General features: G+C 32.8%; 2 protein-coding genes across 2 annotated transcripts in view; one reads left to right on the top strand and one right to left on the bottom strand.

The window, feature by feature from the left end:
* Window positions 1-71: 71 nt before the first annotated feature.
* LOC110998615 (nucleolar complex protein 3 homolog) lies at window positions 72-7,928 on the bottom strand. Its single transcript, XM_022267337.2, has 13 exons — window positions 7,785-7,928; window positions 7,417-7,694; window positions 7,055-7,239; window positions 6,529-6,776; window positions 6,070-6,235; window positions 5,566-5,686; window positions 4,538-4,751; window positions 3,921-4,109; window positions 3,359-3,540; window positions 2,468-2,676; window positions 1,571-1,749; window positions 708-919; window positions 72-285 (listed from the first exon to the last, which is right to left on the bottom strand). The coding sequence occupies exons 1-13, from the start codon at window positions 7,788-7,790 to the stop codon at window positions 93-95; spliced, it is 2,382 nt and encodes a 793-aa protein (XP_022123029.2). The 5' UTR covers window positions 7,791-7,928; the 3' UTR covers window positions 72-92.
* A 386-nt stretch (window positions 7,929-8,314) lies between these two features.
* Window positions 8,315-20,159, top strand: part of LOC110997326 (regulator of G-protein signaling loco) — a 63,944-nt gene continuing 52,099 nt past the window's right edge. Inside the window, exons 1-3 of the mRNA XM_045630954.1 lie at window positions 8,315-8,893; window positions 9,842-11,355; window positions 11,568-11,750. Coding sequence (XP_045486910.1) covers window positions 8,488-8,893; window positions 9,842-11,355; window positions 11,568-11,750 — 2,103 coding nt within the window. The 5' untranslated portion in view covers window positions 8,315-8,487. The remainder of the gene's footprint in view (window positions 8,894-9,841; window positions 11,356-11,567; window positions 11,751-20,159) is intronic.

Below are 20,159 nucleotides of genomic sequence, written 5' to 3'. Positions count from 1 at the left end.
TGTATCAATTGTAATAATTAAAAAATGTATTCTCCATGGTTTTTACTTAAACAGTCAAATTAAAGTAAATAAAAATTTAAAATGCCTTTTATTTATGTAACATTGTCAAGGGTGATTTCTACATTTTCTTCGACATTAAGGCAGTGTGCTTTAAACTCTTGTTGCGCCCAGACGTGTGGACGGTTTGAACCACTCTTTCTATTAATTTCGGCAGCCGGAGGTGGTATTGCAGGTTTAAACGCCATTTGCGAGCCATTGTAGTTGTCAAATATTTGAAGAGGACTCCTGTTAAAAAAATGTTTTTAATTGAAAATTGATATATAGCACAAAATTGACTAAGGTTTGAACAGTAATTTATTAATGATGAAATCAATTCATAAAGAATATATATATATATACAAATATATTTAAATTAAGGGAACGTACGTAACGTATCTGGAGGGGGGCGTGATGCATGACATGGGGGGAGTGGCTTGGAACTATGTTGTTTTTAGTGATATTAACACGCTAAAAATCGTCACTAATGTTTTATGGGTGAAGGGGGTAACAGTAGCCTTACATAGAGGGGGGGATAAACAATACGTTACGAATTAATTAAATATACTTGAATGCTCCCTAAACCATTGAACCACTGAAATACTGTTATTGTCTTAAGACTTAAAATAAGACATGGTGCTCTGCTTGAATTACAAATAAATAATCCTTACATTTTCAAAAGCTCATTGGGCAATGGTCCTCCAGCAAGTAAAGCGTTAGCGACTTTCACTGTAGTAGGATGATAATGTCGAGATAGAGCGCTTAGTTCATAAAGAGTCGCCGCATGCGCAGCGCAATGTTCCGGCGACTTCGCGAAAGGATCAAAACGACCTGATCCAACTATTTCTTCCGTGTCTAGGAGGGACGAGACAGATTTGCTTTGCTGAAAAATATTATAACATTCATTATAAAATTAAAATCAAACGGTATAACAAACCCGTTAAATAAGCAATAAGAGTTATTTTAATTTAAAAATTCAGTATTTCAATGTTACATTGCGGACTACTGATGCAATGACGTATTAGATAAAGAAATCTACTTGTTCCCTTATTCTGAGTTACTAAATCCGTATAAATTACACTTCAAGTTAAGTACTATTTCGTCTCTTTCTATCAAATTGTGTTTACGAATTACGATGGGATGAAAAGAGTCAGAAATATCAGGATATATTTTTATAAGAATTCTTAAGGTTTTTAAATTCTACGCTATTTGATTTGCTTACTAGAATAAATTAAACTGCATTTCCCTATTTTTTACTTTAATTAAAACGTTTTATTGATTTAAGTATTCCTACAGCTAATCACTAAACAATATCCAAACAATTACATTACACACAAAAGCCAAAACGGAATACACATTGAAACAGAAACATAAAGCACAGTTGTTAGATTGATTGATTGGTAGATTAAAATATATATATATTTATAATAAAAATATTTTTATAATTTGAAAGAACAAACAAAGCCATTATTATTAGTAAAAGAAGTTTTAAATCAAACTACTAGACTAACGAACATACATAATATAGTTGTACCTGTACAAGTTGATGAAGCAAAGTGAGAGCAGCCAATGCCGCGTGATGTTGTTGTTGTATTGCAAGCGTTCCCAAACGTTTGCTGAAAGCCAAAAGTACACTGGCCGACACGCGTCTAGCACGACCACAAATGGCTGATATCGCCTCTAGTACTAAGCGAATATCTGAATCGTTTGATGCTGCAAATAAAATATTGTTTATAAAAATCGTGGAATGGACAAATAGGTTAAAAGGCTGCTAGTAGAATTCCGTCCTAGAACCGGAGACACACATTAAATTCATAGTTCTTTGTGATAAAGTCTATACGGAAAAAGAACTGTCTTGGGATTTGTTTAATTATAGTTTGACTGTGATATGTTAATATTTAAGAAATGTATATAATTTTTGTGAATAAACAAAATTGGGTAGCTATAGAAAATAAAAAAAAATGTGTACACACGTGAGAAGTCTTACTAAGTAATACTTCTTTGGCGTACCGCGTAATACAAAAATCTTTTCATAATTTTAATTTTTAGTTTCATATTCATTAAATGAAACTTTTATTATAACGCATTATAATACAAATTTCTAAATAATATAATACGTTCTTACATAAAGTTTATTTAAATGTCACAAAAAAACTGAAATTTTGACTCACTTCAGGGCGCACATTGTAAAAATTTACTTCCATCCATTATTCCCTAACGCGCTAAATGAAGTATAACTTTAGTTTATATCAATTAAAAAAAAAACAAATGTTTACACGATTATATATTAAGATAAGGAGAGAGATTCAGCAACAAGACTAGCGCAAACTTTGACTCCCGTATATCATATTTCAATACATGTTTGTCTGTCGTGCCTTCAAACCCGAAATATCACAGAATTCTACGCTATTTTTTTTAAATATTTACTTACCAGCGTGTACGGTGAGTGCACTTGCGTACAAATGGTCGTGAAAGTGATGGGGGTCAATGTTAAGCGCGTCCCCCGCACCCGATAACATCGCAAGTACTGTACGAACGCACAAAAGCCTAGAACGAGCATCGACTAATTCGTCACGAACTAGCTGCGTCAGAATCGCAACTAAATCACTGTAGTACTCCAAATTTATGACATGTGTGAATCTGTGGAAATTCAAGAACATCTAGAGCTAAATGACACATCGTATTTTTATTGTAAAGGTAAAATTTAGAAACGACAGATAACGTTTATTAGTTATTATCCAACCAATGACAAATAAGCTAGTGGACTAGATGTCCTTTGATATCATTAACTTCATATACCTAATAAAATTTACATACCTATACCTAAGCCTAATTTAAAATCATAACTTGCATATAATTTTTACAAAATCTGAAACGACATCAACAATATTATTCTGTGGTAGGCGAGACATTTTCTTATATTTAAAATTTAATCTCAAGATTAAAAAACACTAAACATTATATTATTATAACAACAGTAATATTTTAGCGATGGTTAGTTGGTTGATATGATATCGACGAATAACAAACAAAAAAGGTATTTAGAATCATAAAAAAGACAATATTTACTTAAGATACCTTACAAGAAAAATCGGTATCTTTAATCAATATACTTTATAAGGCATATGCTTAGTAGTAACTAGTTTAAATAAATAAGAAATGCTTGACTTGACTTTAAAATTATTAAACCGATTTTTTAAAAACTCGACAATTCCATAATTTAAATAAGTCAGAATTTATTAAATTTGTAGACAATCATACACAGTTAAACTATTATATTTTTTACGTCAGTTATTTAGTCGGTTAAAAATAAGTGACTTACTTAGCTAATCCCTGTAAAACAGCGGTGAGTAGTTTTGACCTCGGGGCTGTTTTGAGCAACCGGAAGTAAATATGGAAGGCCAGTCGGGTGACTTCCGTAAGTTGCTTTAGTCGAGCAGTTTCATTCTCTTTAGCTTCTGTTTCTAGAAGTTCACGTTCCACTTCTTTAAGTTTCTTGGCACGCTAAACATATTTCTTTTAATTAAATATAAATTTACATTATCTATTTTGAAAGTAAATACGGGTTTTTTAAATATATTTTCCTTTCCTTTCTAACTTTTGTATACGACAGATAAAAATTCCTGAGTCTGTTTGATTGCCAGTGAAAATAATATTGTTATATTTTTGTATGTACGCATCGGGAGCTACCAACTGGAACAACTTTATATGAAATCTTAAATTAAATATTTGATTCTCGGTTCGTAAACCGCCATCTTTCGGTAAAACATTAAAACATCATTTCTAACAGATAAAAAATGCATACATTCTTCACAATCGTAGCTATCTTGTAAATAACAATCATATTTCCAAACATAATAATGTGACATTTTGCTAATAAATACCTTTTTCTCCTTCTTTGATAAATTCACAATTCGTTTCTTATGCTTCTCATCTTGTTTCTTCTTCATCTTAATGTCCGTTTCGGCATCAAGTTGAACATCTGCGATCTTCAGAGACAATAGGCAGTCTAAGGCGGTTGGTTGTAAGCGTTCACCGCGGCGTTTAACTAATTGGTTAATTAGACGTACTATCTGTAAATATACAGAGTGGTTAAGTCTCATGGTTAAGCAACGACAACTGATGATTTTTTTAGATTTCATAGATATTTTTGCACATTTTGTTTGGAAAACAATTTGAATTTAGAACTAAAAAAGCATGGCTCAAGAACTTGTAGTATTTAAATTCGTTGATCGGTTCGAACTGTCAAAAACTAATACCATCATATTGACGTATACGTATGTGTTCTGTGATCGTCATGAATTATCGCCCAATACGTGAAAAGGAATATTTTGAATATCAAATTCTTGATATCAAAAAGTTAATTTATCATATCAAATTATTGATACTTCATGTTTAATTTACCATACGTTGACATTTTGATTTACTTTTAACTAGCGACATTCTTTTATGATAATACAACAGATTTTAAAGTTTTTTTTTAATTAAAATTTTAACTTACATCAAGAGTAATCTCTCCTTTTCTATCTTCTTTAAAAACATTACAACAACATTCAGTAACTAAGCTCCTGGCTTCGGGAATGGGGCTATCTAGAAATGGTACCACACTTTGGGCTATGTTAGTTGAAAAGTTGAAGTTGGGCTTGGCTTCAAGAAGACTGCACATTGATCGAAGGGAAAGTAACGCTAGACTAGTTGTCGGAGGATCTAGTTTCCTAAAAACATAAAAAAAAATTGTTTCATTATATTTCGGTTTATATCTTCTAAATGTGTTGTCAATTTAATTGTATTATAAGAATGTACAATATGGATAGTCCTATTAAGTACGTAAGGAAATTATGTCAGTGTAGTACCTAGTACTACACTGACATAATTTCCTGAATATTTTGTTGATGTGAAGTATTTTATAATAACATTTAAACGGGCAGGAGGCTCACCTCATGTTAAGTAATACGGCCGCCCATGGGCACTCACATTGCCAGAAGGCTAGCAAGTGCGTTGCCGGCCTTTCAATAATTTGTACGCTCTTTTTCTTTCTTCAATTTCTTGAAGGAGCCTAAGTCGAATTGGTTGGGAAATATTTCAGTGGACGGCTGATTCCACATAGTTGTAGAACAACTGATATAAAGGTGATACGGATGGTTTTGTATTTTCCTTCACCGTTGAGCGAGTGTCAAATAGATAGACATAGACAAAAACTCCATTCGTGCATAGGTGTGGATCGAACAGACGACCTGAGATATGTGCCGCAAGAAGAAGCCACTAGACCGACACTTCCTCATTTACTTCGGTGCTTAAGTTTTACACCCTATATATCTTCTACTACTACTATTATTTCTTTAATTACTGCACAGATAAATTGAAAGTCCTTAATGCTAAGGCCATAATGCTCTTATTATATATCTTAATAAATTATCTATTTAAATGATCATGAGAAGATGGATCGTTGAAATCCATTTTGTACTTAAACAATATAAAAGTGTTTGTGTGAGTGATCACTAGTTTATGTTACTGTTAGAAGTACGTTACCGATTGTCGCCTTTCTTCTTTCTCAATAAATTAGCAGCTTTCTCGACTCTAACAAGGTATCTCTTGTAAAACTCCAACAGCTCCTTTTCAAACTTGTATAAAGCGAGCGTGTCCTTTTTTACTAAAAAAATATTTTTATGTTAATTTATGATACTTCAGATTAAACAATTATGAAGTTATTTCGATTAAACAGTTGGCAGATTTGCCATGGCAGCTATAGACAGATAGCAATCTCAGTACAACTGACATATTTCATGGCACACAATTTCTATACAGACACAGTCGCTATCTGTGTTCCACAACTCTCATAGCCAGATGGCACAGATGTGTCTGTAAAATTCAGTTTATATCTATACTACAAAGGGGAGACAACAAATGCAAGGAAAGACAGAAGCCCCGGATCAGTGGTGTTCGCAAAAATATTTATACATTACTGATGGGTTACCTTATTTTTCTTGTTATAAAAATGTATCTTATATAAACTGTCATGTCAATAATACTCACATTTGATGTCAGAATAATCTTGATGCCTAATCCTGTATTCTGGTAAAATATCACTAAATACCTCAGCAGCAGATACAGTTGCCAGCTTACGTACTGACAGTAGATTTAAAGAACCATCTTTTAGTTTGTCTTCCATCAAATATAGAATAGGATAAAGATTCTTAAGCTGAAATATATTATAAAAACTTATAAACTTAAATTTGTGGTTTTTCAAATCTTAAAAAAAAACAAATTATTAAGATTTTTAGTCAGACTAGAGATCTTAGTAATTTGTCATTATCAGTATTAAAATGGTTATGTATCTTAATTATTATTAACTTTATCTCTGATTAGTGATAAACAGAAATTTTGAGTTGAGTGCCTAATCTCTAACCATAGATAGAAGTTTAATAAAACTTAAAACAAATATATATTATATTGACATATCACTCGAAATCAATGGATATACATTTAGTTTACCTTTTTCTCTGGACTCTCAAGCAGCGACGAACAAAGTGCTCCAATTCTTAGTTTCTCATGCTGCAGCCGATTCCTTCTCTCAGCCAATAGTTCCACTGTAGTCACAACTTTTCCTTCTTCATCACCAGGGTCTAAACCAGAATCTGCTTCAGGATCTACTTCATCCCCTGATTCTTGATGCTCATGGTCATCCTCAGATTCTTCAAGTTGCAATTCTTCATCTTTGTCATTTGATTCTGTGTCCGATACTGAAATAATACAATATATACATTAAATTTTTGGCAGTTGGTATTTTTTAACTAGCATTTAAATTACATATTAAACATAACCATAGTAAAACATATAAGTTCATGTAAAGTCTCTGATTTATTTCATCTGTGTTTCTACTATATAATTGGATTATGCCTGTATTAATATAGTGTCACTGAATCCTTATAAACATGTATTTCCAAATTTTAGAAATTATGTAGCAGTAACTTATCTCTAATACCAATCTTTAATACAGGTGAAAATATTATAAACTTACATTCCACCTCCTCAGCTCTTTGAACAATTCCTTCTTTTGTCTTGATAGGGAGTAATGGTCTTAGTTTCTTAACTGGTTTGTCAGCCTGTTCTTGTTCATATTTTTCTTCCATGTCACTTTCTGCTCCACTGTCTCTTTCTTGGTTCTGTACTTTAACTCGACTTCTTTTTCTTTTCTTCCCTTGTCTGAGTAAGTGGAATATGATTATTACAGAATCTATAGGTATTAGTTTTGTGTCTTACCACTCAGTATAGCTTATGCTTATAAAATAACATGATAACAGTAGTAGTTATCATGTAAGTAAAATATTTGGAATTATGTATGTTATGTAAGTAAAATTATTATCAATAACCAGAACTTACTTGTTGCTCTCTACCTCCTCTGGAACATTGGATAGCAGCTGAGGTTGCTTTGCTAGCCGTGTTAGAATATACTTCTGTTCCTCATCATCCAACATGTCAGCCCATTCATTAGAAGATTCTTCACTTTCACTGCTATATTCTATTTGCTTCTGTTGAGGTTGCTTTTGTTTCTGTAGTTTCTGTTTATGCCTTTGTAGTTTCAATTTACCAGCCTTCTTCATTTTATTTGTGGTATGGTTAGTTCTCTTCAACTTACTTATTTTGGGTTTGCCTTTTTTCTGAAATAACGAGCAAATTCAAGAGAGTCAAATTTATAGTTTAGTGTTGTGTTTTATAACTTAAAAATATGCAAAACATGTTACACTTACCGCCATTTTTAAAGTTGATAACTACTACTATACACTTAAATAATAAATATTTAATAAATACAAGTATTTAAGTAAAAACACCTTAATAATTAATATACAATGTTTGAACCATCAACCAAATTTAACCATGCTGTTTTGACTTTGTCGACAGTCGACACAACTCACAAGTTCCCAACTGACAACTCCTGGTAATCAAATATCTTTTTTTTTTAATTTATCCCTAATGGGAAAGGCAAAGGACTTTAGTCCATACAGCCAAAATTAATTAAATATCTAAGGCATTTGACAATAGACATAGGATTTTTTAAAATATTTCGCTTAGAAGTTAGTAGGTAAAAATAGATGTAATGGAAAAGTTACAAATAGGTAAATAAATTATAATATTAATTGTAAGTGCTATATTTCATTATTTTTTAATTAACCTTCTAGATTTGCAGATTAAAAAATTAAAAATTAAATATTTTTTACACCACAACACTGATCAAACAGGTTTCTAAACAGACTTAAACTTTCTAAATAAGTCTAAACGTCAAGTCAGTTACAAAGACCTCGTAACTTTCTTGCGTTTTAAATTCAAGTTTTTCTAGTTTTCTAAGTGTAAGAGTGATGGATACCATCAGGAATCCATAAATTATTAAAATGTTTTACGTTCCTTACTTAAGTTTTTTCAAGATTCAATTACTAGAAGTGTAAAAGTTTGACTATGGTGCCTCAACAGCAAAGAAGAAGGCGTCGACGAGCTGTATTGTCCAAGAATGCAGAAAGACGTGTTGTAGTAGTTAGAGGAGCTGGTGGTTTTGGATTTACAATTGCAGGACAGCGTCCTTGTGTCGTTTCTGCCGTCGCAACCGGCGGACCGGCAGAACGAGCAGGTCTCCGTACTGGAGATGCTTTACTGGCTGTGGACGGAGCCAATGTTTCGCGATCTCCTCACGCGTCCGTAGCTAGGACTATAGCAGGAGCGGATGGGCCGATTGCACTCACAGTTGCACCTAGAGAATCTCCACCTACTGATACAGAAGATACGGAACCAGAAGAGCGTGCTAGAACTCGTAGAAGATATCCCCCCCCGCGAAGAAGGCCACAGCCTGCTGTCTTACATCATCCGGGTATGTTGGAACTATTCCTATTGTTATTATGGTGGTGGCATTATTGTAAGTAATCAATTAAATTGAAATATATTGTACACTATTTTATATGACTGTTAAGATGTAAAAAATGTCATCACTCACTTGAATTACTACTCAAATGTGCTTATCACTCAGGGTGCTAGTATTATTTTTACAGCTAGTTTTATTCAGATAGAAACTACACTAAGTTTGAAATGTGTATTGCAGAATAAATTTTTAAATTGTTTTTCAGATGACTTGATGCCTAATACAATAAGTATGTGAGTAATTTAGTATTGTGTCTGAGCTCACATCCTACTGTATGTTTTTTCACCATTGTGTGTCTGTGTATTAAAATTTGTTTGATTTTAATTATAATACATATATTGTTACTAAAGTAAATGTGTTCCATAATTTAATAAATTAATTAACATTTGTAACAAAACTAACTGTAATTACTTACATAAAAAATTATGTAATTAAAACAGTCTTTAATAATATATATATATACACTGTTGAACATTATGAATGATAATTAAAAAAATTAAAAATTTATGTGATGCATGCCTCTTTTCATCAGCTTATAGATTTTTTAGTTTTCAAAGTTTTATTGTCTGTATTTGTAACTATAATAGTTATCATAGCAGGTTTTAATAATTTTATTAGGTATTCTGAATAAATAAGTATACAACTAATTAAAAAAAATTCAACATTATTTTTAAATTAATTCATGTGGCCTTAAAATATTTTGAATTAATCTGTTAATGAAATTTAACTATTTACTTTTTGTATCAAATTAAAACAATCATTAAAATTTCACACTGTCATCTCATTTTCACCTAAATGTTGTCTCTACTCTCAACCAATACTGATTGGAAGTACTATTTTATTTCTACATTTAGTCTCTTTATCTGAATGTCCAATAAAATATATTTTTGCATATTTCAGGTTGTCATGCTGCTCCTACAACATCCGGCATCAGCGAAATTCTTCAAAACTTAAGTCGCGCTCAGCTTGCGCCAAGCCAAGCTGCGCGGTTGGAATGCCGGGCAGTTGTGGGCTATTTAGGCACTATAGAAACACCTCAAGCTACAGCCAATTCCGCTCCAGAAAACGTCAGAAATGCTGTAAGAAAACTTCGTCAAGAAAGACGAGCAGCAACACCAGTCCTTTTATCAGTACTCCCTAGTTCATTACTACTTAGAAGACCATCTGGACAAGTACTAGCTCAGTATCAGCGAGAAAGAATAGTTTACGCTGGTTGTGGTTCCGAAGCTGATAGAAGATTCTTTGGACTTGTAACTGCAGCGGAAGTAAGTGATTCGGAAGCTGAAGTGTTCTCTCATTCTTGTCATGTTTTTGTGGTGGATCCGCGAATGACAGAACACGAAGGGCATGTATCAAGAGCTAGAGAGTTTCAAATTAATTGTACAAGAGATCCTGTTGCAGAGCGCTGCTTAGAATTTCCGCCATCTGCTGAATACGTCGTAGGAGTTATACGAGGAATGTTCTCTTTGCCACCTGACGATTGTGCTAGTCCTGTACTTCAGCAAATATCTAAATTAGCCGTGAAAAGTGAAAGTCCAGCCCCAAGTAATTTCTCACGGTCTAATAGACCGGCATTCAGACCAGTCCGCGAGAGAAGACCTTGTAGACATGAAGAGATTCGAATGGAGCCTGAATTTGTTGCTAACTCTCCCCAACCGAGTAATCACAGTGAAATCACAACTACATCGAGTAACAGCGACTCAGGCATTGGTTTTCATAATGACTGTAGAAATATTGCAGATAGAATATTGGTTGTTGACTTCGCGAATCAGCAGCCAGTTCCGAATCGGTATCATCAAGAAATTTCTCGGCCTCTAGGCTTGGTTGGCTGTAGTAGTTTTGACGCAGATGGTTCATTTTTATCTAATACAACACCAGTAGTTGATGGATTTGGTGGACAAGGCAGACCATTGAATTTGGATGACGTAATACTAAACGCAAATGATTTGGCAAGGCATAATCCTAGAAGCGAAGATGACAATTATAATTACAATAATATATATGGTAATATGCCATCAGGTTCGCGAGGGTTCAATGGTGCAGTGTATGACCAGGTATACACAGAGAATGAAGGACACTATGAGTTTATACCATCGAATTTGGAGATGGATGAGGTAGATCGCGTTGGCGAGACTTTTAACTCTGTGGAGATTTACGAAGAGCGAGCGAGACATCCGGACTATCATTCTAATGAGTCGGTGGAAAATGTGACAGTTATTTCAGGGAGAAGTAAGATTAGTATGGACACAGTATCAGTATACTCGTCTCGGAGTCATGAGGAGGCTCGGCCGTCACGAAGAAAGCATCTTCAAGCTTCGTTGGATGATATGCTTGTACTTGGACTGCGGGATCAAGCTCAAGGGTCTGATAAAGATGAGGGTAAATTCTTGCATCCCGGAGCTGTTAAATGCAAGGTAAACATTATAATAATTCTGTGTTCCTATACTATCTCCAAGATACACTTTTTAAAAGTACATTACATTGTCGCTCACCACATTTAAAAAAAAGTTATTTTTAACTTTAAATCCGTTCTGCAGTTTCCTACGCAAGCTTGCTAAGTCAACATATATTATAAAATACTTATGTAGTACAATTTAAATAATTATAATTATTTTTAAAATTTTAGGTTCGCAAATCTATCAAACCTCTTAACCTATTATCAAAAACGAAGAATATGTTGACGGGCAAGAGTGACAAACGGGAGGAGGACTGTCGGCGTAGATCGTTAAGCGCAGGCGCAGGCGATGAATCACACGTCGAAGATGCGTTGCCTGCTGCTGCCAGTGAACCCGATCTAAGAGATTCACAGGTTAGTACTTAAAAATCATACAAGCCAAAGTCTAAAATCATTTATTCATGTAACACAATGTAGACTTATGAACGTCAAAGAAATATACATTGAATGATTCAAATTTTACATTTACTGCCAGTCCTCAAATCAAGGGTGTAGAACGGAAGAGAAGAACTGGCAATAAACTCTCCGCCACTCTTTAAAATCGCCAAGTTTCTTTTACACAACGTTTGTAGGAGCTATAACACCATTACATATTAAGTAATAATAAAATAAATTAAAAATAAAGATTTGTCTCTATCAGCATGGTGAAATAGGAGCACGCACTTACATTCTCGTACTCTTATAAATGTATATTGTATATACTAAATTCTAAGGTAATACTTATTCTGATAATTCAAGTCGGTCTGAATGAGGTCGCCTTATCGACCAATGGCTATCTTGCTACAAAACTAGTGTCAGTCATCAGATTATGTGGTAAAATAGGTGGTCCACCTCACCACCATATCATCATTAATTGATTCCAAGTATTGTGTGCGATTTCGATAGCGATACAGGTCGAGACGTTTTTGTATGCAATTTCGATATAGATCTTTCAATATTCGTCGCACTGATGTCGAAATCGTGTTCTATATGAAAAACCGGATTTCTATTAGGAATTACTAAACTTACTAATCAATCATTTAAATATCTTTTAGATACTTTTGTAGTTGTATCGCGAATATACCGTAGGTGGTATAGGCAGCGGCACGTAAGTCTAGCGCTGGCCGAGACGTGGTGGGGATTGCTGCGTATGTGTACTGTGGTGCGGGGGACGGAATGCGACTGGAGAGCCAATCGACGCTCTTCATTCCGCTAGCCCCCCTCAGGTACCTTATATTTAACTTCTGCGCAATAACGGTCAGCGCTAGAGTTTCGTGCCGCTACTTGTACACAAAGTTTCGTTGAACTATACTAGCTTTTTAAGCATGGCATGCTTGATACAAATGACGAATGTACATTGAACTAATCGTTCTAAATACATACTATCAACGTTTCGTCGAATTGTTTATTTTTACATTTCCCAATACGATCGTTATCAACTCGTTATCAATGCACAAGGGCCGTTAAATATAGAACGAAGGTCGAGTTACGTTTGTTTTGTGTTTTTTTTAAGGGAAATTTAAATAAAGCTATTTAGACAAGAAATCGACATGATTCATACGTTATTTAAACTGGAACAAATAAAATCTGCAAATATGTAGTATGAATATACTTTTTACTTGTATGCTTTTATACATAGATGTATGTTAGTATGTTGCTTATATGTAACAAATTGTTTTTGCTAATAAAAAAACGTTTGAGTACTTTGTACACGCGTTAGAGGTTATACTACTTTGGCGTAACAAGATAGAACATCTTTTCAAAAATTTTCTTCTATGTTGTTTGAACTTACAATTGAAACACACTAACAATAGAAAAAATATATTTAATTAATTTAAAGATTTAGTATAACGCATTATCTAGTACTTAAAATAAAGTTTATTTAGATATGTATTACAAAAAAAAAACTAAAATGTTGACCATAGCTAACTTCATGGTGTCGTTTCTTTGTGACGGTGTGCGCGCGCATCGTAAAAATCTACTCTCATCATTTTTAAAATCAACTATATAATATAACTAATCAAAAATAATAATTCAAATAAAATTGAAAACAAAATATATATTTCAATAGCATTTGAAGCAATGAAAATAAATTTCTTGATCTCGAAATGGGTCAATAAATGGCTCGACGATATAACTGGAGACTGATTGATCGCGATGTATCGAGGCCGACTTCTGACCCAAATACGTTTAGACAATACGATAAATCTTTGCCGTTGCTAATAAACTGAGTTACCTTCGTATATTGCTCTGAGGTGTTTTATATAGCTTTTATATTACACTCTTATTTTATAGTTACATAGACTTTTATTATTATTATTATTTTGAGTGTTTCGTTACTAATAATGAATGTTAAAATGTATTTTTGAGAACTATTGATTTTGAAAGATTTAATGATAGAAAGCTGTGGCATATGCGTATTTGTTTAACATTCATAGATTCCACATAAATTTCGCGCCCTCAACAGTATAGTATAATATCGTATCGTATATTAAAGTCAAACTTGCTTGTTCGACTAACGAATGAATATTTGATGAATGTGATTATTTATATAAGTCGTTATTTTTCTATACAAAGCGCAGATCTGTACAAGCATTTTGCTCTGCTATAAAGTACGATATTAAACATATTGTAGGTAGGTATTTCGTATGTACCTTTTTACCTTGAAAAGGCTTTACTAGGATTTTTTAACAATTTATGTATGTATGTATGTATAATTTAAACAAATGATTTTTCCAACTAAGTGCGGAAACAGAGTCCACATACCGATACCGATGCTTTTTCCAATTGAACGTGCAGTAGGAGAACTCATTTGGAAGAAAGATGCAAAATAATTCTACTAATTTTATTAGCACATCAACGGGTCAGAAAACTTTAGATTTCATAATGTAGAAATAGTTGTTTATTTGAGTTTTAATGTACTTAGTAGGTAGGTGCGTGTACGCAGTGTTACAACGTAGTACTCCCGAGCAAAATATTTACGTTAAATATTAACGATGTGTAAATTCTGTTACAGAGTAATATAATGACAGTGTGTGGAAATGTGAACTAAACTAATTTAGACATATTATTGTAATATTAACCATTTTTTGGACACACATTAGTATGAATTAATTTAATACTAGCGACCCGCCCCGGCTTCGCACGGGTGCAATGCTGATACTAAATACACTACAGAAAATCTGTGAACGTTGTATATAAAAATGTGGGTTATCCATAAGAGATAGACATATACCATCACGGACTTTTCTGTAGACCTTTTCAATGTGTACAATACTTAGTACATTATTTTGATAAAACTCGTAGGGTTCCTGCGTTTGCAATGTAAGCGGAAAAAATGTAATTATTTACGACATCACATTAGAAACCTCAAAAATAACAGTACTACTCCACTATTTAATGGATGTTATTACATATACATATAAACCTTCCTCTTGAATCACTCTATCTATTAAAAAACCGCATCAAAATCCGTTGCGTAGTTTCAAAGATTTAAGTATACAAAGGGACGTAGGGACAGAGAAAGCGACTTTGTTTTATACTATGTAGTGATTAAAACCAATCGTGATACTACATAAGCCCATAGAATGTTCAAACACAAAAAATTTCATTTTTAATGAGAACGTTATAAACAATATTGTTATTATATAACAATAGATACATATTATTAATAGAATGAAGACAAATAAAAGGAAAGCGGACTAGACAAACCTCAAATCAATAGCATAACGTAACGTAACGTAAAGTCGGTCAATTTATTCAATCCCTGAATAAGGGACCGTACGTAATTACATCTTCTAACGTAGCAACATCTTCTACTGACCGTATCAACAGTAATCCCAAACTGTTTCGAGAAAAGCGTGTCGTTATTTGCTGGATTTGGCGGAGATAGCAGCGGAAGGTATACCTAATATATAAGGTATAGGAATACGGGTAGATACAATGTAGACAATGACTTAAATGCTAAAAAAATTACTGTCGTAGTTTACACTAAATCTAGTTACGTAATATACTTGAGTTTCATATTATTCTTATAGGTATATTTTAAGATCTTACTACGTGTTTTAGTCTAAACGAATGCCTCACGACTCGATAAAGTTAGCACCATACTATGTACATGTTGACAAACATTGTCCTTACTTGTGTCAATGTGAAACAAAGTAATTTCCACTTTGCTGTGGAAAAAGTCTAGTGAACAATTAACTTATACTGTTTGTTGTATTTATTGGGAAAATCAGCTCATGTTTTTGTTAATATTGTATTGTGGAGAGATCATAAATAAAATAAATGCAATATTAATATATCTAGGTTTGAAATAAAAAATAAAATATATATTTGTAAATCTAACCTATTCTTAAATCCACTTAATGTTTTTTATGTAAAGTAAAACTACTACGCTAAAAATATTTAGCGGGTTTAATAATTAATAAATCATTCAGGAGACTCTTCCCTTTAGGAGTCTAGCAATATATTATGTATATGCTACAATTACTTGATAGAAGAACTTCATTCTTACTTCCATTTTTCTGTACTATTAAATCAATTTCCTGTTATATTCATCAGGATTAACACATTTACGTCAAAAATTCTTACGATGTTATTTATATCCGTTGAACAGCGTGAATAAAATTAGGTTATAATGAATAACACATGGTTTGTTTTCCGTGTTATGTTCGTTATTAGAGGCCTATTTTTTTCCTACGTCTGTAATCTACTCAAAAAAGCCTCTCTTTAAGCTAACGATCACAATATGTTTCCGAATAATTTTCAATGAATAAAGATAATTAAAATCAAATCAAAATGTACACTTATGAACGTCAAAAAGAAATATATATTAAATGGTTCTAATCTTACATTTACTGCCAGTTCTTAAGTCAAGGGAATAAAATAAATATATAATAATCGGAAAAAAAAGAAAAATTGGCCATAAACTCTGCACCATTACACCATGTTCCATATGACATCATAAGTAATTAATAGTTAATTAATAATTTAAAAAAACAAATTTCCCCTACCTTAGTACTGAAACTATTTTACAGTTTAATTTAATATGATTGATTTATTTTATTTATGATTTCTTGTAACCTTGTTTTCTACCAAAACAGCAACTTAACTCTAATTCGGTTTAGAAGAAAAAAATAACCTAAACTTAAAAAAAAATATAGACCACGATTCTGATGAATTCGGTCAGTGTTAAAACTGAATATAGCTTTTTCGTGGGGACATGCGTTACGCATTCGACTGCCCTATCCTTCAAGAAAAAGTGTACCAATTCGTATAAGGCAATGCACTTACGAGTCCTCTGGCATTGAGAGTGTCCATGGGGTATCACTTAACATCAGGTGAGCCTTCTGCCCGTTTGCCCTTTTTTTCCTGTAACATATTTATATAAAAAAATATAATAACTTCCTGCGGCGTGACTGCTTTATGGTGGAGGGTAATGCGCTACTGCGCATACCCACTAAATCCCCAAGACGCCACCAGCAATCGCCAGGACAGTTAACAGGGTGGGTAGCCTTGTGCGCATTACGGTCTTTACCGTTACATTAATAATAGGTGCTATGCCCGCGTAAGTAGTTCATCTCTGAGCAATTTAGTGCACGCCTGCGGCTCAGAGTGTTTGCCTAGTGTCTCAAAGCTTAGGATTTCAAATAAGTATCCAGTACTAGATCCTTAAACCTGGCTAAGCTTTAGTACTGGATACATATTTGGGTAGTGTATCCATAAAACGTAAATAAGTTGCGAATTCGAATGAATACTTATAAGAATCTTAACAGTATTTTTATTATTTTCCTATATTCTATACCTTATCACGTCTTCAAAACACAATTCGTCAAATTAGTCGTAAACCACACGCAATTCGGTCATTGAAAGTTTATCAATGAATTTCGGGTTATCAAACAGCCATTTAGATCTATATTCCTTTATGTAGAAATGAACGATTTACATAAGCTAAGGGAATGCTACTAGTCGTTGCAGATACTATTGTTATAGTATAAATAGAAACGGTAATATGGTAGTAAAGTACACATTACTTGCAGATTTTAGATGTAATTATATAACAAAGTTGCAATATATCAAACATTCTACTATATCTATACTCTTGTACTTTTATTTTGTATAATAAAGTTTATATATGAATTAAATAATGCGTATATATCATTTTTGTTACCAAATTCATATTAAACGTAACCTAGCCGTTAAAAAACCTTACAAAAGTCTCTCGTAATACAGTGGAGTATTCGTAACAGTTTTTATTTGATTGCTGAAAAAAATTAGTGTTACAATAATAATAGACATATTATGAATTCGTGTATCGTGAATAAGGCGAATCGTACTAATTATTTTAATTAATAAATTTGTATCTGGATTTTTTTGGGGTGTAATAAAACAATACATAATAATTTGGTCGTTTAATTTATTTTATATGAGCCATTTTGAATATCTGAAAACAAATATTTATAAACTTGAAGTACAGACAAACAGGGTTTATGTTGAGAGATTTCTTCCACATACAACTCAATGATGCGTTGGCGATCTATTTTTGTCGTGCTTAAAGATATTTAGAGTTTTAAATAGAAATTTATTTTTACAGATTTCCTCATTCTTATAGCTTGATGGAGTACTGTAAAGCAATTATTTTTCGTCTGATTATTATCATGAAAAATTTAATCTTTTTCTATGTTGAATAAGAAAATCTCATATTAATGTATCTAGAATGACTTACGAATAACAGAGTGTCAGTGTAAAATATTTATATATGAATAGGTTTAGCAATATTTTCTAATAATTAAAGCATAATGGGTTTTAAATTTAAAAAAATCTAATTTTTTATTTGGCCTTTTTAACCGCGGCATAACGCGGCAACTCATAACGAAAGATTAAATATCTTGTTGACCGCAACTGAGACATATACAATTATTAGCAGCCTAGTATGAATTCAGGTTATGTAATTATCGTGTTAAAATACGTTTAAGATTTTTCAAGAATAGTATTGTGGTACCTTTTAGGCATCAAGAAAAGCATATGTCCATCCAGAAATGTGTAATGTGTATAATTCAGTAGGACTGAAATTCTGATGCTATCTAACCCATATATAACATTAGGCTAACATTTAAAAGTATCTCCAACGAAGGTATTAAAAATCATTCATTGGGAGTAAAATTAAACGTTATATTAAAGATTTAAGAAGGCTACAGTGAGCTTGGCCGCTGGCCTTTCTCAGATCACCCATTTCTCAAATTAGATTAACATTCAGAAGAATGCTGAAAGTTTCTTATATCTTCTATCCTCCGGAAGTTTTCCGAGGACTTAAGTAAGGCTGGAAGCTACAAGTCCTTATCTTCCTTGAATCACTGCTTATCTAATCCATGTTGCAGTTGGTTATACTGTAATTATTAAAGTACCAAGTGAGGTTATCTAATGGACGAGTATGGCAAAACGGAAATGTTTGCGAAAACGTACGTCATTATTTCGTGCTAGGTATTCTACGCGTGTTTACGATACATCCCATACACCACAGGGAGAAGACGTTTCAGTGCGTTACAGACTACCGCGACAGATTGACGTGATTATGTGTTACTGTGTTTAAAACGGTTGTCGAGTGATTATGGCGAATAAAATGATGGGATACGTTATATGCGGTTATAATTCTATGGATAATTTGATGGTGAGTTCTCTTATATATTGTAAATGAGTACAGGAGTAAAGATATAAATTGTAGAACATTTAACTTGTAACGGTGATTGAGTACTGAGTACTGAGAAACGAAAGAGGTCTGTTAACCCTACCCACAGATAATTAAAATATTTAAAAATGGAATTCGTTCTATATCAACAACTGTTATATGATATTATGAAATTGCAGCATTAACATTGTAATACTAACTGGTGTTTAGAAATACAGAAGCAAAATTGCTTAGATTATAGCAGATAATGAATTTAATTTAAGACTCATAGAAGGGATATACTTATTCAACGAGTCAAGTACCACTAATCGTTCCTGTCGAGGCAAGTAGGTAATTACAGACTAAACTGGAGCAGGCTTAAGGACAATGTTGCGGTTATTATAAGGTTATAAGGAAAATAAACATCAAAATAAATCGTGCAATTATTGGAATTACTAAAATAATCTTAATTGTTGACGATGGTTTTGGCAAAAGTCTATTTTAATTCAATAAATATATATGACCGCAATTGAGTGAACGTTCCTTATTTGAATTTGGTTTTCGTGTATCAAATTTGGTTTGTATCATTTATTAAAATCATAGTTTGCGTAAAAATTCTCGTTCAAATCTCAATGTAAATATAAACAAAAGAATTGTGTTTTATATTTATCCGCCCAAATTGGGTGTTTAATGTTAGCCTAAACAATAGTAGGCGCGATAATTATAATTTAATTTTTTTTAAAGTAATAATTTAATACCGATTTCTCGATTGCGCTCACATCGTAAAACCGCTAGATGTGTTTCTCAGAAACAATACAAATGGAAATTGCGGAAAAGCGACGTTATTCTCTGTGATACGATTTTTTGTTTTCAAGTTTCTCACACATTGTTGGAATTACTCTGATTTCTTTGATTGACAAATACATAAGTGCAATTACAGAAAAAAATCTGTTTGTCCATATGATAAAACAAACCAATGGCGTAACTACAACTACCTTCTAGGTTAGGGCCTCGGATTTCTGTTTCTGTTTCGTTATCATTTATTTTTCTTCTTCTTCTTCATCTATTCTAAGTCTAAAGCATGCCGGTTTTCTCACGTTGTTTTCCTTCACCGTACG

The sequence above is a fragment of the Pieris rapae genome, chromosome 14 (assembly GCF_905147795.1).
Source record: "Pieris rapae chromosome 14, ilPieRapa1.1, whole genome shotgun sequence".
In the NCBI taxonomy this organism is placed as follows: domain Eukaryota; kingdom Metazoa; phylum Arthropoda; class Insecta; order Lepidoptera; family Pieridae; genus Pieris; species Pieris rapae.
Note: the sequence above shows the minus strand (reverse complement) of the source record. Positions and strands in the feature narration are given on the sequence as shown.

Coding starts and splice junctions, on each gene's coding strand:
- LOC110998615 (XM_022267337.2), bottom strand. Junction 6,777..7,054: donor AAGAGCTGAGGAGGTGGAAT/GTAAGTTTATAA, acceptor GTATTATTTCAG/TATCGGACACAGAATCAAAT. Junction 4,752..5,565: donor AAGAAGAAAGGCGACAATCG/GTAACGTACTTC, acceptor TTATGTTTTTAG/GAAACTAGATCCTCCGACAA.